Genomic DNA, 15,066 nt, shown 5'->3' with positions numbered 1-15,066 from the left:
GCACATTGATATCCATTGTGCTGTCAGTTATTAAAATTGTGATTGGGAGGAGAAACTTTGCAATTTTTTTATTTGCATACAAGAAAAATCACTGATGAAAACACTTGGTAAAAACAGATACATTGACCCAACACCTGGATCCAAAACACTGATGAAAATCATCTGAATCTCAGTTCCAATGAAAAGAGGCATCTATTGGATGTGTGAAATCATGTCAGACATTTGTATGAATAACATGTGAAATTAAGAATAACCTCATGGGTTATATAGACTGTGGGCATCAGTACCTTACACTCATTTACTAAAGAACTGTATTTTATTTTTACTCACTTATAGAGCGCCATTAATGTCACAGCACTTTACATACATCATCATCATCATCACTGTCCCCATTGGGGCTCACAATCTACATTCCCTATCAGTAGGTCTTTGGAGTGTGGGAGGAAACCCACGCAAACATGGGGAGAACATACAAACTCCTTGCAGATGTTGTCCTTGGTGGGATTTGAACCCAGGACCCTATCCAACAACTAAAAGGAAAAAGAATGAAATTAGACAATTCGCAAAAACAAAAATGCCATGCTCCAATAGGCATGAAATCACAGCCAGGGAACCAAGCAGTGTGCAGGGGTAAAGGCTGGAAGGATGAGGATTCAACAATAGGAAATTGTGGAGCGACTTGTTTCCTGAACGGATGCCGTTTAATAACTTGTTTGACAGGCGATCCACATTTCCTATGCGCACAGAACGATGCGTAAAAGATCATTTGGTGCACAAAGACTGCAATGGTTCTCTGTAGCATTCGTGCTGTTTACACGGGGCAATGTGCAGCCAAGAATGATGATTTTTAAGCCACCTTAAACATTTTTCACCTAATGAATGAGCATTTTGCTTGTGTGTCGGGTGATTGGCAGCGTGTTTACAATGCATGATTATCAGAAAAATAATGATCACTCAATAATGAACACTCATTCAAAATAAACAGCCACTGTAAATCCAACTTTAGGCTATGTTCACACATTGCGTTTTTTTATGCAAATATAAAGCCGCTTTATACAGTACCAGCAAAAACCATGACATTTCAGAAATCTCATGCACACGCTTGTTTTTTTCTTCTTGACCGAATTGGAAAAATGCAGCATTTTTAAAATCTGCAGCATGTCAATTCTTTCTGATACTTTTGCAGCGTTTTTTCACCCATCGAAAGCAATGAGTAAGTAAAAAACGCTGCTATCAGTTTTTGCAGCATTTTTGGTGAAAAAAAAGCAGGTACAGCACATGTGAAACCCATTTATTTTTGTGATTTTCCCAAGTTTAAACCATAATGTCTTGGCGTATGCACATGAGCATGAATCTTAGTATTAGTACAGTTTAATTAAATTAATATGTGATAAATTAAACAAAACATGACCATCTCAATGGCCGACCAATGTGTGAAGGTCAAAAATGTCCTGCCAGTGTGTTAGGTAAACCATGCCTGACCAATTCAACTCCCCCCCCCGCTGTTTTTACATTTGCAATTGTGTATTTTTTCATGAACTTTTTCTTCAGAATAGTTACCATTTTTCAGACAAACTATTTCCACTAAATAATTTGATCAAATTGACTTTTTTCCCCAAAAATGTTCTATGGTTTCACATAAGTCTTGCATTGGTGGCCTAACACCAGCAATACAACGCAGCAAGAGAAAAAGCAAAAAAGCCTGCAAAACTTACTCTTCAGCTTTTTTACTGCCAAAAGATCAGGTCTTGGCTTCAGAAAATAAAGCAGCAAAAAAAGCAACGTGTGAACATAGCCAATGCCTCGGGCACATGGCAGATCTAAGAGGAGACTTTTGTGTAGTCCCCACCAGCTTCATGGACTTCATGTGCTGCAGTAAGCCACAGACATTCCATACTAGAAGCAAGACGTTAATAAAAAAATACATCCATAACAGATCCATTGAACTATTTTTTTTCCTTGTTTTGTATGGAATCTGACAAACTCTGTATAAAATCAGAGGCACATAGGCCTACAGTAAATTAGAGTGGATCAAGAACCAGATTTCACAATACAACTCCATAAATATACTCCATAACATTGAAATTGCAACACCAACAAGGAAAAGTCGCAAGATTGATAGAGGTTTTCACAATATGCAAATGGTGAAAAAAATTGAAATATTTTCAAAATATCTTGATTTATTCAGTATAGAGTATGAGAGCCATGTGCAGAAATACTTACACGCCTTGGCTGCCATCAGGGAGGTTATTAATGGTAGTCTGAGGAATGTTCTGCCACGCTGATGCACCAAGGACGTCCCAGATGTGCTTGATGTTACGCCAGGCTGCATGTTCCTCTCGTATCTGTCAGCAGCCTGAGTGACCTAAATGTGCTACCATGGTCTGCAGCGTCTCCACACTTGTCTCCCATCTAGCACATCTGGAAAGTCATTGGTCAGCTATTGCAAAGGGAGCTGCCAGCAGTGGATCTTGAGGATTTTTAGGACCATGTACATTCAGGCTGCGTGCCCACTATGCGTTTTTCAAGCGTTTTTGCCGCGGAATTTCCGCAGCAAAAACGCTTAATAAACGCTTGGTAATACGTGCCCCATGGTCCCCAATGATAATCCACATGTGCTGTGCACATGCTGCGGAAATTTCAGCGGCGGATTATCATTGCGGGAAAATACGCAGCATGTCCATTAATTTTGCGGACATGCAGCGTAATTGCCGCCATTGACTTGCATTGAAACGCTTAATATCCGCATGACTACATGTGCACACGCGGATATTAAGCGATTCAATGTGCAGATGGTGTGGACCCTCATACTTTATACTGAATAAATCAACGTTTTGAAAATTTTGTTTCCCTTTTTTTAGCCATTTGCATATAATTACCAAGTCTATCAATCCTGTGATTTCCATATTTCCACGTCATTTCCTAATTGGCGTTGCAATTTCAACATTAAGGAGTGTAGACCTCTTAGACCTGATTGCATGAATTCTCAAGGTTAGTCACAAGCCTCATATAATGTAGGCAGTTTGTATTGTAAAAAAATCTGAAGACAGGTCCGCATTTAGCGCCAAGCAGTAGAGACTAATGGAAAGCACATGATAAATGTATCACTGTACCCAGCTATAAAACTGGTATAAAAGCTTTGCCAGTTTAAGCTAAAAAGAGCTCCATATACCCTGTATAGACAGATTTAGATGACTGGTTCCATGGCAATGATACACGTGTCATGATTGTTGCACACTGCTTTGAATTACAATAATGCATGTGGAGTTAGTCTACTGGGTCACAGGACATCATGAATGAATTATCAATTCACACGTTTGTTTTTTCCACCATTTATCCCCAGCCTGAGAGCAAACCTTAGCAGTGAAGACATTTCTAATGATCCTTTTAATAAATCGGTTGCAGACACCACATAGTAGGAGCTCCCACACAGAACAGCAATTGTACCCGCGACCTTACCGATAAGTAGGGCTCAGAAGCTTTATTTCACAAAGAGCAAATTCCCAACAAATCCTTTAGAACTTTCAAGATTTATTATTATACAATCACAGAAAATAAATAATTTTAGCACAGCGTACAAACCCACACCGATCATTAACCCGTTCTCTGACAAAATAAACCTCATCCAAAACAGTGTGTCTCGTCATCACCAAGCGTGGCGTTGCATAGCTGCAGCAGAAATACCATCAGGCCAGGTTGACACGGTCATTTTTTTTTGTGATTGAATCTACAAATTGCAGAGTAAAAAGTCTTTATCTCTGCGCTGTATAATGAATTTGGGGTTAAAAACTGCAGCAAAAAGCCCTGTGTGAACCTGGCCATAATGTGTTACTCAGGTAAAATGTAGTACAAATCAGTTGTGGACCCCCTAAACATCCAGGGCACCGAATAAAAAGGATTCAGTGATTCAGTTATACTTTTCAATAATAAAATAAGAGATTCAAATTATTTTCACACAAAAGATTTTGGGAGAGAAATATTCACCTTTTTTGTAGAAAAGTCGACATAACATAGAAAACATTTTTCCCACTGATTGTCAAAACAGCAAAGACCTAGAAATGACTGACGAAGTGAAGATAGTCATTACAAATCTTATAGCACATCTTCAGTTTAGTGGCTAATCCTGAAAGGGAGCCAGCCCTCGACTACAGCACCAATCAGCATATGGCACTTACGAGTGGTGGAGGATTTCATTGCCCCAAAGATGAGAAAAGAATATTGTGCTTGACGTGCTCCATTAGTGGCCCCCCTGAAATTGTGCTTTACAACAAAGCTGGTTACCCCAATAACATACACTCATGCAAAATATCTCATTTGCCTACAATGTCTTTGAAAGCAGCACATATTACCTTTTTGCTCTACTTATTCCCTCTATTTCTAAATCTATCTATCTATCTATCTATCTATCTATCTATCTATCTATCTATCTATCTATCTATCTATCTATCTATCTTTCCTTCTGGTACTGTGCCACATCAGACAAAATGTGCAGCATTGACACGATTTCCATTTTAAACATAATGTGTTCTGGCATTTATTGCCTCAGTGACTTCACTAGTAAAACAAAAAAATAAAAAATATATATTAGGAAAACTTTCCTAAAAAAACCATTCCTTACCCAGTTTGTAGGAACTTTTTAAAGCCAGCATAAAAAGTGGTCTGGCGCTTTTACTGCTCAGTTGCCTGTCTAAAGCAGCTCTATATTAATGACAAAGCATCAGCATAAAGCAGAATTGCATAAAAAAAAAAAAATACTCATGAGTCATCAAAATTTATGTTAGATGCCATCAGGGTGTCAGAAATATAAGAAATGTTGCTATAGCTGATCAATGAACAGAGCAGGAAAGCTAGAGGCAGGTCTTCTAGTAAGCAAATTACTTTTATAGAGAAATTATACAAAAACCCCAATTTATTTTTCTTTTTAATAGGTATTTTCCTAGTACATGTCTCTTAATATCAGGTGGCTATGATAGCTGTCAGCCAAGACCTCCTGACCCCCACCATACACGCTCAGCGGACATTCATCTAATGTGTATGGCCACCTTTATTTTTCAGTTCTCTCAACATAAACATGATGGCTCACTTTACATGGTCTTAATTCCATGTTTAAACCATCTCTGTAGCGCCACCCATGTAGCAACTGTGTACAGCAACGTCAGACATATAGATGTTAGAGCTTGGAACATAACTTATTATTATAACTAGCCAAACAAGACAGCAATCAATAGACAGCATGTTTCAGGGCCTTTGCCCTCATCTGTACAGAACAGGATACTGGTTAACTAGATGAGACAGGCTTACAGCATAACTATCTATAGGTGGCACTAGGGTTTTTCTTTTTGCGATAACCCCTGAAACTCTTCTCTTTACAGGCAGGTAGCTGTTGACCACTCTGAGCTGGCAATAATCGTCACCAGGCAGATGGTTAGGTTTTCTTCCATTCTGCTGTTTACAGGGCATCTCTGCAGACGTAATGCTAACTGACAGCCAGCTCCATGCTGCCAATCAGCATGACGTCTGCAGTGACGACCCGTCAGCATAGCAGACCGGAAGAGGAAGAGCTGCTCTGTTAACAAGAAGTGCAAATGAAAGAGACTAATTGCAGGCTGAGATCGTCCCCAGGCAGGTGGATAGCAACTACCTGCTTGTTAATTCTTAGTCCCCATACAAATAAAATGCCTGTATTACCCCTTTAATTTGCATACTTTCCCCTACCTTGGGACTCCATGCAAGACTGTCTCCTCAGTGAGAACCAGTACCCCCTACACAAGCATAAATATGGCTATCTAAATCAATCTCTGCGTCATCACTTATATATACGAATCAAATACAGAGCTAGGTTTCATTTAGTTTTCCTCACATTGTCTTTTATGGGGAACATAGTATCAGTAAGAGTGGATAGAACATGCTTCATACTGAAATTCTAACAGATAAAACATGTCGCTTGAACAGTCGCATTGTCTAACATTGAGGCCCCTTACAGAATGCAGTCATGGCCACCTCCGAGTACTGGAGAACCCCTGTGGTTCATCATTATAGGAGGTAGAGCACTATATAGCCACCTGCTGGGTTTATCTTCAGAGGTCAAGGTTCTGTGCCTGTACTAAGAGTGCAGATCTAAGCTTAAGGCCATGTTCACACATTCAGTATTTGGTCAGTATCTGTAAGTCAAAACCAGGAGAAGAACAATCAGAGGTAAAGTATAATAGAAACACGTCACCACTTCTGTATGTATCACCCGCTCCTGGTTTTGGCTTACACATACTGAACGTGGCCTGACTCTATTCAGGATCTACCAATATGGATGTACAGTAGAACAAACTTTTCTAAATAAGGTAAAAACATGTATGTGCCAAGGAATACTTCGGGGCTTTGTATAATCTATCCTTTTCTAAATACATGATTTATATTCATGGCGTGATGATGAATTAAGCAAAAAAAAAAAACCTAATTATTTCTTGTAGCTCATGGGATGTACAGTGCTGGCCAAAAGTATTGGCACCCCTGCAATTCTGTCAGATAATACTCAGTTTCTTCCTGAAAATGATTGCAGTCACAAATTCTTTGGTATTACTCTCTTCATTTAATTTGCTTGCAAGGAAAAAACACAAAAGAGAATGAAGCAAAAATCAAATCATTGATCATTTCACACAAAACTCCAAAAAAGGGCCAGACAAAAGTATTGGCACCCTCAGCCTAATACTTGGTTGCACAACCTTTAGCCAAAATAACTGCGAACAAACGCTTCCGGTAACCATCAATGAGTTTCTTACAATGCTCTGCTGGAATTGTAGACCATTCTTCTTTGGCAAACTGCTCCAGGTCCCTGATATTTGAAGGGTGCCTTCTCCAAACTGCCATTTTGAGATCTCTCCACAGGTGTTCTATGGGATTCAGGTCTGGACTCATTGCTGGCCGCCTTAGAAGTCTCCAGTGCTTTCTCTCAAACCATTTTATAGTGCTTTTGGAAGTGTGTTTTGGGTCATTGTCCTGCTGGAAGACCCATGACCTCTGAGGGAGACCCAGCTTTCTCATACTGGGCCCTACATTATGCTGCAAAATTTGTTGGTAGTCTTCAGACTTCATAATGCCATGCACACGGTCAAGCAGTCCAGTGCCAGAGGCAGCAAAGCAACCCCAAAACATCAGGGAACCTCCGCCATGTTTGACTGTAGGGACCGTGTTCTTTTCTTTGAATGCCTCTTTTTTTTCCTGTACACTCTATGTTAATGCTTTTTCGCTAAAAGCTCTACTTTTGTCTCATCTGACCAGAGAACATTCTTCCAAAATGTTTTAGGCTTTCTCAGGTAAGTTTTGGCAAACTCCAGCCAGGCATTTTTATGTCTCGGGGTAAGAAGTGGGGTCTTCCTGGGTATCCTACCATACAGTCCCTTTTCATTCAGATGCCGATGGATAGTACGGGTTGACACTGATGTATCCTCAGACTGCAGGGCAGCTTGAACTTGTTTGGATGTTAGTCAAGGTTCTTCATCCACCATCCGCACAATCTTGCGTTGAAATCTCTCGTCTATTTTTCTTTTCCGTCCACATCTAGGGAGGTTAGCCACAGTGTCATGGGCTTTAAACTTCTTGATGACACTGCGCACGGAAGACTCAGGAACATTCAGGTCTTTGGAGATGGACTTGTAGCCTTGAGATTGCTCATGCTTCCTCACAATTTGGTTTCTCAAGTCCTCAGACAGTTCTTTAGTCTTCTTTCTTTTCTCCATGCTCAATGTGGTACACACAAGGACACAGGACAGAGGTTGAGTCAACTTTAATTCATGTTAACTGGCTGCAAGTGTGATTTAGTTATTGCCAACACCTGTTAGGTGCCACAGGTAAGTTACAGGTGCTGTTAATTACACGAATTAGAGAAGCATCACATGATTTTTCAAACGGTGCCAATACTTTTGTCCACCCCCTTTTTTAGGTTTGGTGTGGAATTATATCCAATTTGGCTTTAGGACAATTCTTTTTGTGTTTTTTTCATTGAAGACAAATTAAATGAAGATAATAACACCAAAGAATTTGTGATTGCAATCATTTTCAGGAAGAAACTGAGTATTATCTGACAGAATTGCAGGGGTGCCAATACTTTTGGCCAGCACTATCTAGCCTGCTAAATCCCTAAAAATGATTGATAATACTTGTGTGCATTACCTAAAGTCTAATACCATGTCCAGAGCACCAATATAGCCTTGGATACATCATAGACAAGTCCAGTCACCACGGTCTACCGTGATCTGCTTCGCCATGGACTGTAGTCACAAACTACTTCTATTCATAGGAGGAAGAGAGGGTTAGGTGACCCCTAGACAGAGCAGGAGCGTATATCAGTAAGGGAAATGTACGGGTTTGTACACATAAGCACACCCTATGGCCTTGTTCATAAAAGTGTCACTAAATCACATTTCCTTCCATTGGACATTTTGCTTTTGGAAATGGACCTTAAATTTACAAGTGTGATGGAACCTTGATAAAGTATTGAACATCAATTTACAGTTCGCTGTAACGGGGAGGAATACCTTTGCTAATACTTCAGTTGCAAATCAGTATTTTTCTCTAAAGCACGTTTCCCCATCTGTTCCATTAAGGCTTTCAGTATGTCAATCTCTCGATGGCTCTCTTTATTGCTGCTTCTATCTCCACATATCAGAATGGAGAAGCTCCATGGCAACAAAGGTAATCACGCTTCAGTAACAGATTTTACTTAAAGGGGTTGTCTTGTCTAGAATTTTTCAAAATTGCACTAAGAACAAAAAATTATATAAAATAGAATAATATACTTTACCCACCAGCTCAAACCCCGGCTGTTTCAGCGATACCACCTGTCCTGCAGTGAAGCTGTCACATCCATCATTCACATGAGTGCTGCCTGTGACAGTCAGTGATTGACGGCAGCAGTAACGTCAATGACGGACTTCACATCATTGCTATAGGACATGAGGGGACCAAAGACCAACAGGCCGGGGAGTTTGCTTAAAGAGAAAATGCTTGACCACACAACCTTCTGATGAAAGTCAGCCTACTTTCCAACAAGAATTCTGTTGAAAACTGATGAATTGCGGCCGTAGTCTTACACCAGCCTCGTACAATGATGTGATAAATCTAAAGAAGTTGTCCACTACTTTGACAACTCCTTGTCACACCCCATGCTTGGCACCTATAAAATACAAAAACTAATGCTCACCTCCCGTGCCGGCACCGTTCCAGTGGTGGTCCCGGGGCTCCCGTATTGTTGTTGTTGTGACACATGAGCCCCGCGCCCAATCAGCGCTGGCATCACTGTCCCAGCCTTTGTACGAATTGAACATGAAGAGGAAGTCAGATCAGCCGCAGCCCAGATATCCTCTTCATGTTCACTTTGACAGAAGGCGGGGAGAGTGACGCCAGCGCTGAGTGGGTGCCGGGCTCACGTGACACAGCAACCGCACTGGAGCCCTGAGACTGCAAGGGCCGACACCACTGAAACGGCACCAGACGTGAGTATAAGCTTTTTTATTTTATCGGGGCCAAACATTTAGCTCAAGAAGGGGTTGTCCTAGTAGTGGACAACCCCTTTAAGGGAAGCGCCTGTTGATTGAAACAAATTGTGAATACTGCTCTGGGCTATAATACAAGCTGGTACTAAAGGAACAGCGCAGGATATGGAAATGTACAAACTTACTAATCTGCATAGAGAGATTATAGCCATATATAAACTGTAAATTGGTGTTCAAATGTGGACATATAGATTAAAGCTGTGGTATGCTTCCACAAAACTAAAGGACAATGAGCAAAAGCGGAGCTATCCTTGCCTATGGGTTATACTGAATGCCATCATCACAGCACTGAGTGCACACAGATGGAAGACTCACGTCAATGCAGTCTCTGCACAATGCTGATGTATAGATGATGGAATTCAACAACCCCTCTGTCATCACACTGCTCTTCACTAAGTTTCAAGCACTGATCAGCAGCACTATGTGCAAATATTTAATGAGAAGATAGGGAAGAAGCTATGCTAACATAAAATTAACCCCACATCTCCTGCTGCCACATCATAACCTTCTGCAAGAGGCAACAGCAACATTTCATCTTCTTCTTCAGCTCCTTCCAGTCCCACAGCATCCTCCCCAAAACCCTCGCCTCTCCTTCCATTTAAAAGATCTTCACCCCCAAGGGGATGCAAAACTCTTTCTCGCACCACCTGCATCATGCCCATCATGAGTCCACTCCTATCCTCCACTGGGAAGGACGGCGGGGCAGCTGAAGGCTCAGTCAAGGAAAAAGAATAATTCAGGGACTCTAAAGGAGTCTTCAGAGGGAGTAAAGGAGCAGAGGTATGATCGCTGCCTTCTGATGTTGGCTGCAGTGGACCGGTGCTTGGATTCTGTGATGGTTCAGTTTGCGTCCCCTGTGTTCGGGGAGGAAGAAGACCCCATCTACGAAGTCTTCGGAGAAGGCGCCTAACAGGTCGTGGGGGGCGGCGCCTTGGAGGCAGTTCATTTAGGCCTCCAGCTGGAAGAGGTGGTGTCTGATGAAGGAACTGTAGTAGACTGCGAAGGTTTCCCATAAACGAGCCCTATGAAGAGAACAGAATAAAACATTACATATTACTCCATGTTTAATGCTGAAAGTCTTACAAGAGAATGACAAAACATGTACAGTACAGACCAAAAGTTTGGACACCTTCTCATTTAAAGATTTTTCTGTATTTTCATGACCATGAAAATTGTACATTCACACTGAAGGCATCAAAACTATGAATTAACACATGTGGAATTATATACTTAACAAAAAAGTGTGAAACAACTGAAAATATGTCTTATATTCTAGGTTCTTCAAAGTAGCCACCTTTTGCTTTGATGACTGCTTTGCACATTCTTGGCATTCTCTTGATGAGCTTCAAGAGGTAGTCACCGGAAATGGTCTTCCAACAATCTTGAAGGAGTTCCCAGAGATGCTTAGCACTTGTTGGCCCTTTTGCCATCACTCTGTGGTCCAGCTCACCCCAAACCATCTCGATTGGGTTCAGGTCTGGTGACTGGAGGCCAGGTCATCTGGTGTAGCACCCCATCACTCTCCTTCTTGGTCAAATAGCCCTTACACAGCCTGGAGGTGTGTTTGGGATCATTGTCCTGTTGAAAAATAAATGATGGTCCAACTAAGCACAAACCGGATGGCATAGCATGCCGCTGCAAGATGCTGTGGTAGCCATGCTGGTTCAGTATGCCTTCAATTTTGAATAAATCCCCAACAGTGTCACCAGCAAAGCACCCCCACACCATCACACCTCCTCCTCCATGCTTCACGGTGGGAACCAGGCATGTAGAGTCCATCCGTTCACCTTTTCTGCGTCGCACAAAGACACGGTGGTTGGAACCAAAGATCTCAAATTTGGACTCATCAGACCAAAGCACAGATTTCCACTGGTCTAATGTCCATTCCTTGTGTTCTTTAGCCCAAACAAGTCTCTTCTGCTTGTTGCCTGTCCTTAGCAGTGGTTTCCTAGCAGCTATCTTTTACCAAGAAATCCCACTTATTAAACCTGACAGGGCACACCTGTGGAGTGAAAACCATTTCCGGTGACTACCTCTTGAAGCTCATCAAGAGAATGCCAAGAGTGTGCAAAGCAGTCATCAAAGCAAAAGGTGGCTACTTTGAAGAACCTAGAATATAAGACATATTTTCAGTTGTTTCACACTTTTTTGTTAAGTATATAATTCCACATGTGTTAATTCATAGTTTTGATGCCTTCAGTGTGAATGTACAATTTTCAAAGTCATGAAAATACAGAAAAATCTTTAAATGAGAAGGTGTGTCCAAACTTTTGGTCTGTACTGTATATTTAAAAATGGAAGTCTTAAAAGGGAGTGTGGCAGATAGATTACTGGGCATAAACCATCTTCCATCCGCATGTACAAGATTTAAGCACAAACCATAAAGACTTATCACAAGAAAAATACTAAAGATTATCAAAAATGTTTTTTTTAGAAATTCAAGCATATTTAAAATGGTACCAATGGCTAAAAGAACCACCCCCAACTTATAGATCTGGTAAATGAACGTGAAGAACATTTCCAGCGACCACTAGATGGAGCAGAGAGATGATTCACAGGGAGACAGAAAATGTTCCGGGAAACACAGCTTCTCTCTTCCATTACAGGTATAATTGCCAGTTATTAAAATGATTGGTAGTGTCAGTGTGGGACACTCCGTGAGAATGACTGTGTGCGTGCTCTTCTTTCTTTTTATCCTCCTCTCTGTGTGTGTTTCTATTCTGAACCACTCTCGTAGGTGTTCATATTTATGCATCTTTCTACATCCATCAAGCAAGCAATCGCTCTGTCCCCCGTCCTCCTGATATTTCCTGTCACTTTCACCCCATAACTCTACATTTAAATAGTAGTTTTTACAAGTCTCAGGTCCGTTTTTAATCCCTGGCTGGTATAGCAAACCCTTTCCTTATAAACGGCAACTACACATTCTTCATGGTGGAATATACATAAAAGGAAATACAGATACAGTTGAAGGCTGCCATATTTTGGTTTTATTTTGGGTGGCAGGGGGAGGGGGTACTGGAGGCTTTCACAAGATGACTATATTGTACTCAGGTTTTCACATTCTGGCCTCAAGATATATGACGGGAAATACAGGAACCCTGCATTGCTTACTTGTAAGTGGGGCTACATACACAATTAATAGCTATTAATCATTAACTGGATATACAGCACTGATGTCACTGGTTCCAACTAATGGAAGTGTGTTCCCTTCCAGAATACGGCTCTTGTAGAGCCTCTGCGGCCTGTCACAGGGTTTCTACTGCAGCTTATTACCCCAGTGTCATACATTTTACTTATGAAACTTCAGGAGCTACATTTGCTCAGATGACTGGAAAAAAACAAACAGATTTTTAACCCCTTAGGTGACCAAATGTTTTGAGCCCCAATAATAAGCGATTTTTTTTTTTTTTTTTTAAACAGAATTCACTGTGTGGATTAATAATATGACAATTCTATAGATCAGATCATTATGCATACGATACAAAAGACTTGGGGGCCGTATTGGGGGTCACTGGTATTTTTTTTGGAAATGTCAAGTGTATTTTGTACATTGAGTTGTTTGGTTATTATTCTCACTTTAACAGATAAACAATTGACAAGGGAAAATGTACATTTCTCATTTAGTAGCATAATTCTGCACACAGATATTCTCCTAAGAAAGACAAAACCTCACTTTTACTTACTTAAATATTCAAGTTAATTAACTTTTTGGATTGATCTGCAGCACTAATGTTCAAAGATAAAATTAATCAAAAATACAAAATTGCCTAATAATTGTGTACACAGTGTAATGACTACCATAAAAAGATGCATTGGTGGCCACTACATAGTTTTTTTTTTATCTGATGAGACAACCCTCTTTACAATGGAGCTGATCTGGTACGGCAATTAACTGATCACTAATGGGTCTGGCTCCTAGTAAACAGCCGACTCTGCAACCGGCCAGGCATTTCCCCGAGTTAGCCACTCAGACCCTGCAGTGAAAATCCCTTTTAACTTTTTGCCAACACCCATTTGGCAAGTTATAGGGTTTGAACAGTCATTCTGTGCTGATAAAAGTACCACTGCTCGCTGCATCATGGCGGGGCTAATCATTTAAGTGCACCTTCCCACATGCTCATTCTCCCTCAATCTCCACCCCCCTCTTCTTTGATGGACAGCTCTGGCTTCATAAAACCAGAGAAGGGTGGAGATAGATGGAAAACATGCAAGTGGGAAGATTATGCACAGAGAGCCTGTACTTGGTTTGAACTGTCAGAGTCCCTTTAAACTTTAAATGGACTGTCAGCACAGAATGACTGTTCAAACCAAGTACAGGCTCTTGGTGCTTCACGGTGGGGCCAATCATTTACATACACCTTCCAACCTACTTGTATTCCATACATTTCCATCCTTCTCTGGCTTTATGAATCCAGAGCCGTCAAAAAAGAGGGGAGTGGGAGATAGAGGGAAACCAAGCAGGTGGGAAGGTGTATATAAATGATTGGCCCCACCATGAAGCACCGAGCGGTGGGACTTAGTTTGACCAGTCATTCTGTGCTGACAGAGCCCCTTTAACAACAAGTAGGGAACACATGGAATCCTTTATGGCTGCAGGATCAGCCTACAGTGTTTGCTGTCTTTTACCAAGACAACATATAGCGCTAGGTTCATACTAGCATTTGGAGTTCCAGTTTTCTGTTCCATTATAGGGACAAAAAACAAAACAAAATGCAAAACAATCTGTGACATGACAGACACAAATAACGCCAGAATCTGACGAAGTCTGTTTTTTCAGCAATTGTAATGGAAAAAAATACTGTAGGATGCAGTGCTTTTAGTGAAAATGAAAGGCTTGTAATGGAGCCTCCTAAAGGAAACTCAGAAGCAACTGCGTACCTAGTCTAAGTCTGCCTAAGAGCAACTCTGGAAATTTTTAATCAAGACTCACAAAATTTAATTTTCGATGCGTTGGGACAATGACAATGGAATAGGAGACTTGCTGCACAGCCTAATAAGTTTCTAGCACAGAGCTGTCACTTTCCATTTAAGCCTATGGGAGATAAAGATAGCGCTGAGTGAATGTTCTCAGCTATTTTTACATCTTCTATTCATCTCAATGGAGGTTGCCCCTTCATGTCTAGCCACTAATGAAACAGCAAAGCTGGAGAACAAGGCCTCCGAGTGGTCAGACTAGGACCAGTAATGTCACAGTAGACGGTAAGATCACAAGAACGATGGTCTGAAAAGCAGGCGTTTGACAGAAAAAAAGTCACTTTTTGAGGCTTAAACTCTGCAGCCAGATGTTACTTTAAAGTGTGTAAAACAAACTACACAGCGTTTTGAGCACTGGCATTTTTCGGCCAGTGGCTTTTCCTTTAAAAACACTTGAAATTCAGTTTTTTTTAATAAGCATAAAAAAAACACTGAAAAATAAGTTTACGGAGGTGGCCATAAAAGTTATTTTTGAAGCTTCAGCATCAAAAGTTCTACTTTCCAGGGCCTGGGACTACTGATTCTGGTGGTGGCCTATATTACT

General features: G+C 40.9%; 1 protein-coding gene across 1 annotated transcript in view; it reads right to left on the bottom strand.

The window, feature by feature from the left end:
* Nucleotides 1-53: 53 nt before the first annotated feature.
* Nucleotides 54-15,066, bottom strand: part of LRP10 (LDL receptor related protein 10) — a 52,950-nt gene continuing 37,937 nt past the window's right edge. Inside the window, exon 5 of the mRNA XM_073671087.1 lies at nucleotides 54-10,567. Within this exon, the coding sequence (XP_073527188.1) occupies nucleotides 10,007-10,567 (561 nt within the window). The 3' untranslated portion in view covers nucleotides 54-10,006. The remainder of the gene's footprint in view (nucleotides 10,568-15,066) is intronic.

This window comes from Phyllobates terribilis, unplaced genomic scaffold (genome assembly GCF_046119375.1).
Source record: "Phyllobates terribilis strain yellow unplaced genomic scaffold, ASM4611937v1 Scaffold_1__5_contigs__length_1240528914, whole genome shotgun sequence".
Classification (NCBI taxonomy): domain Eukaryota; kingdom Metazoa; phylum Chordata; class Amphibia; order Anura; family Dendrobatidae; genus Phyllobates; species Phyllobates terribilis.
The sequence above is the reverse complement of the archived record's forward strand: the minus strand, read 5'-3'. Positions and strand labels throughout refer to the sequence as shown.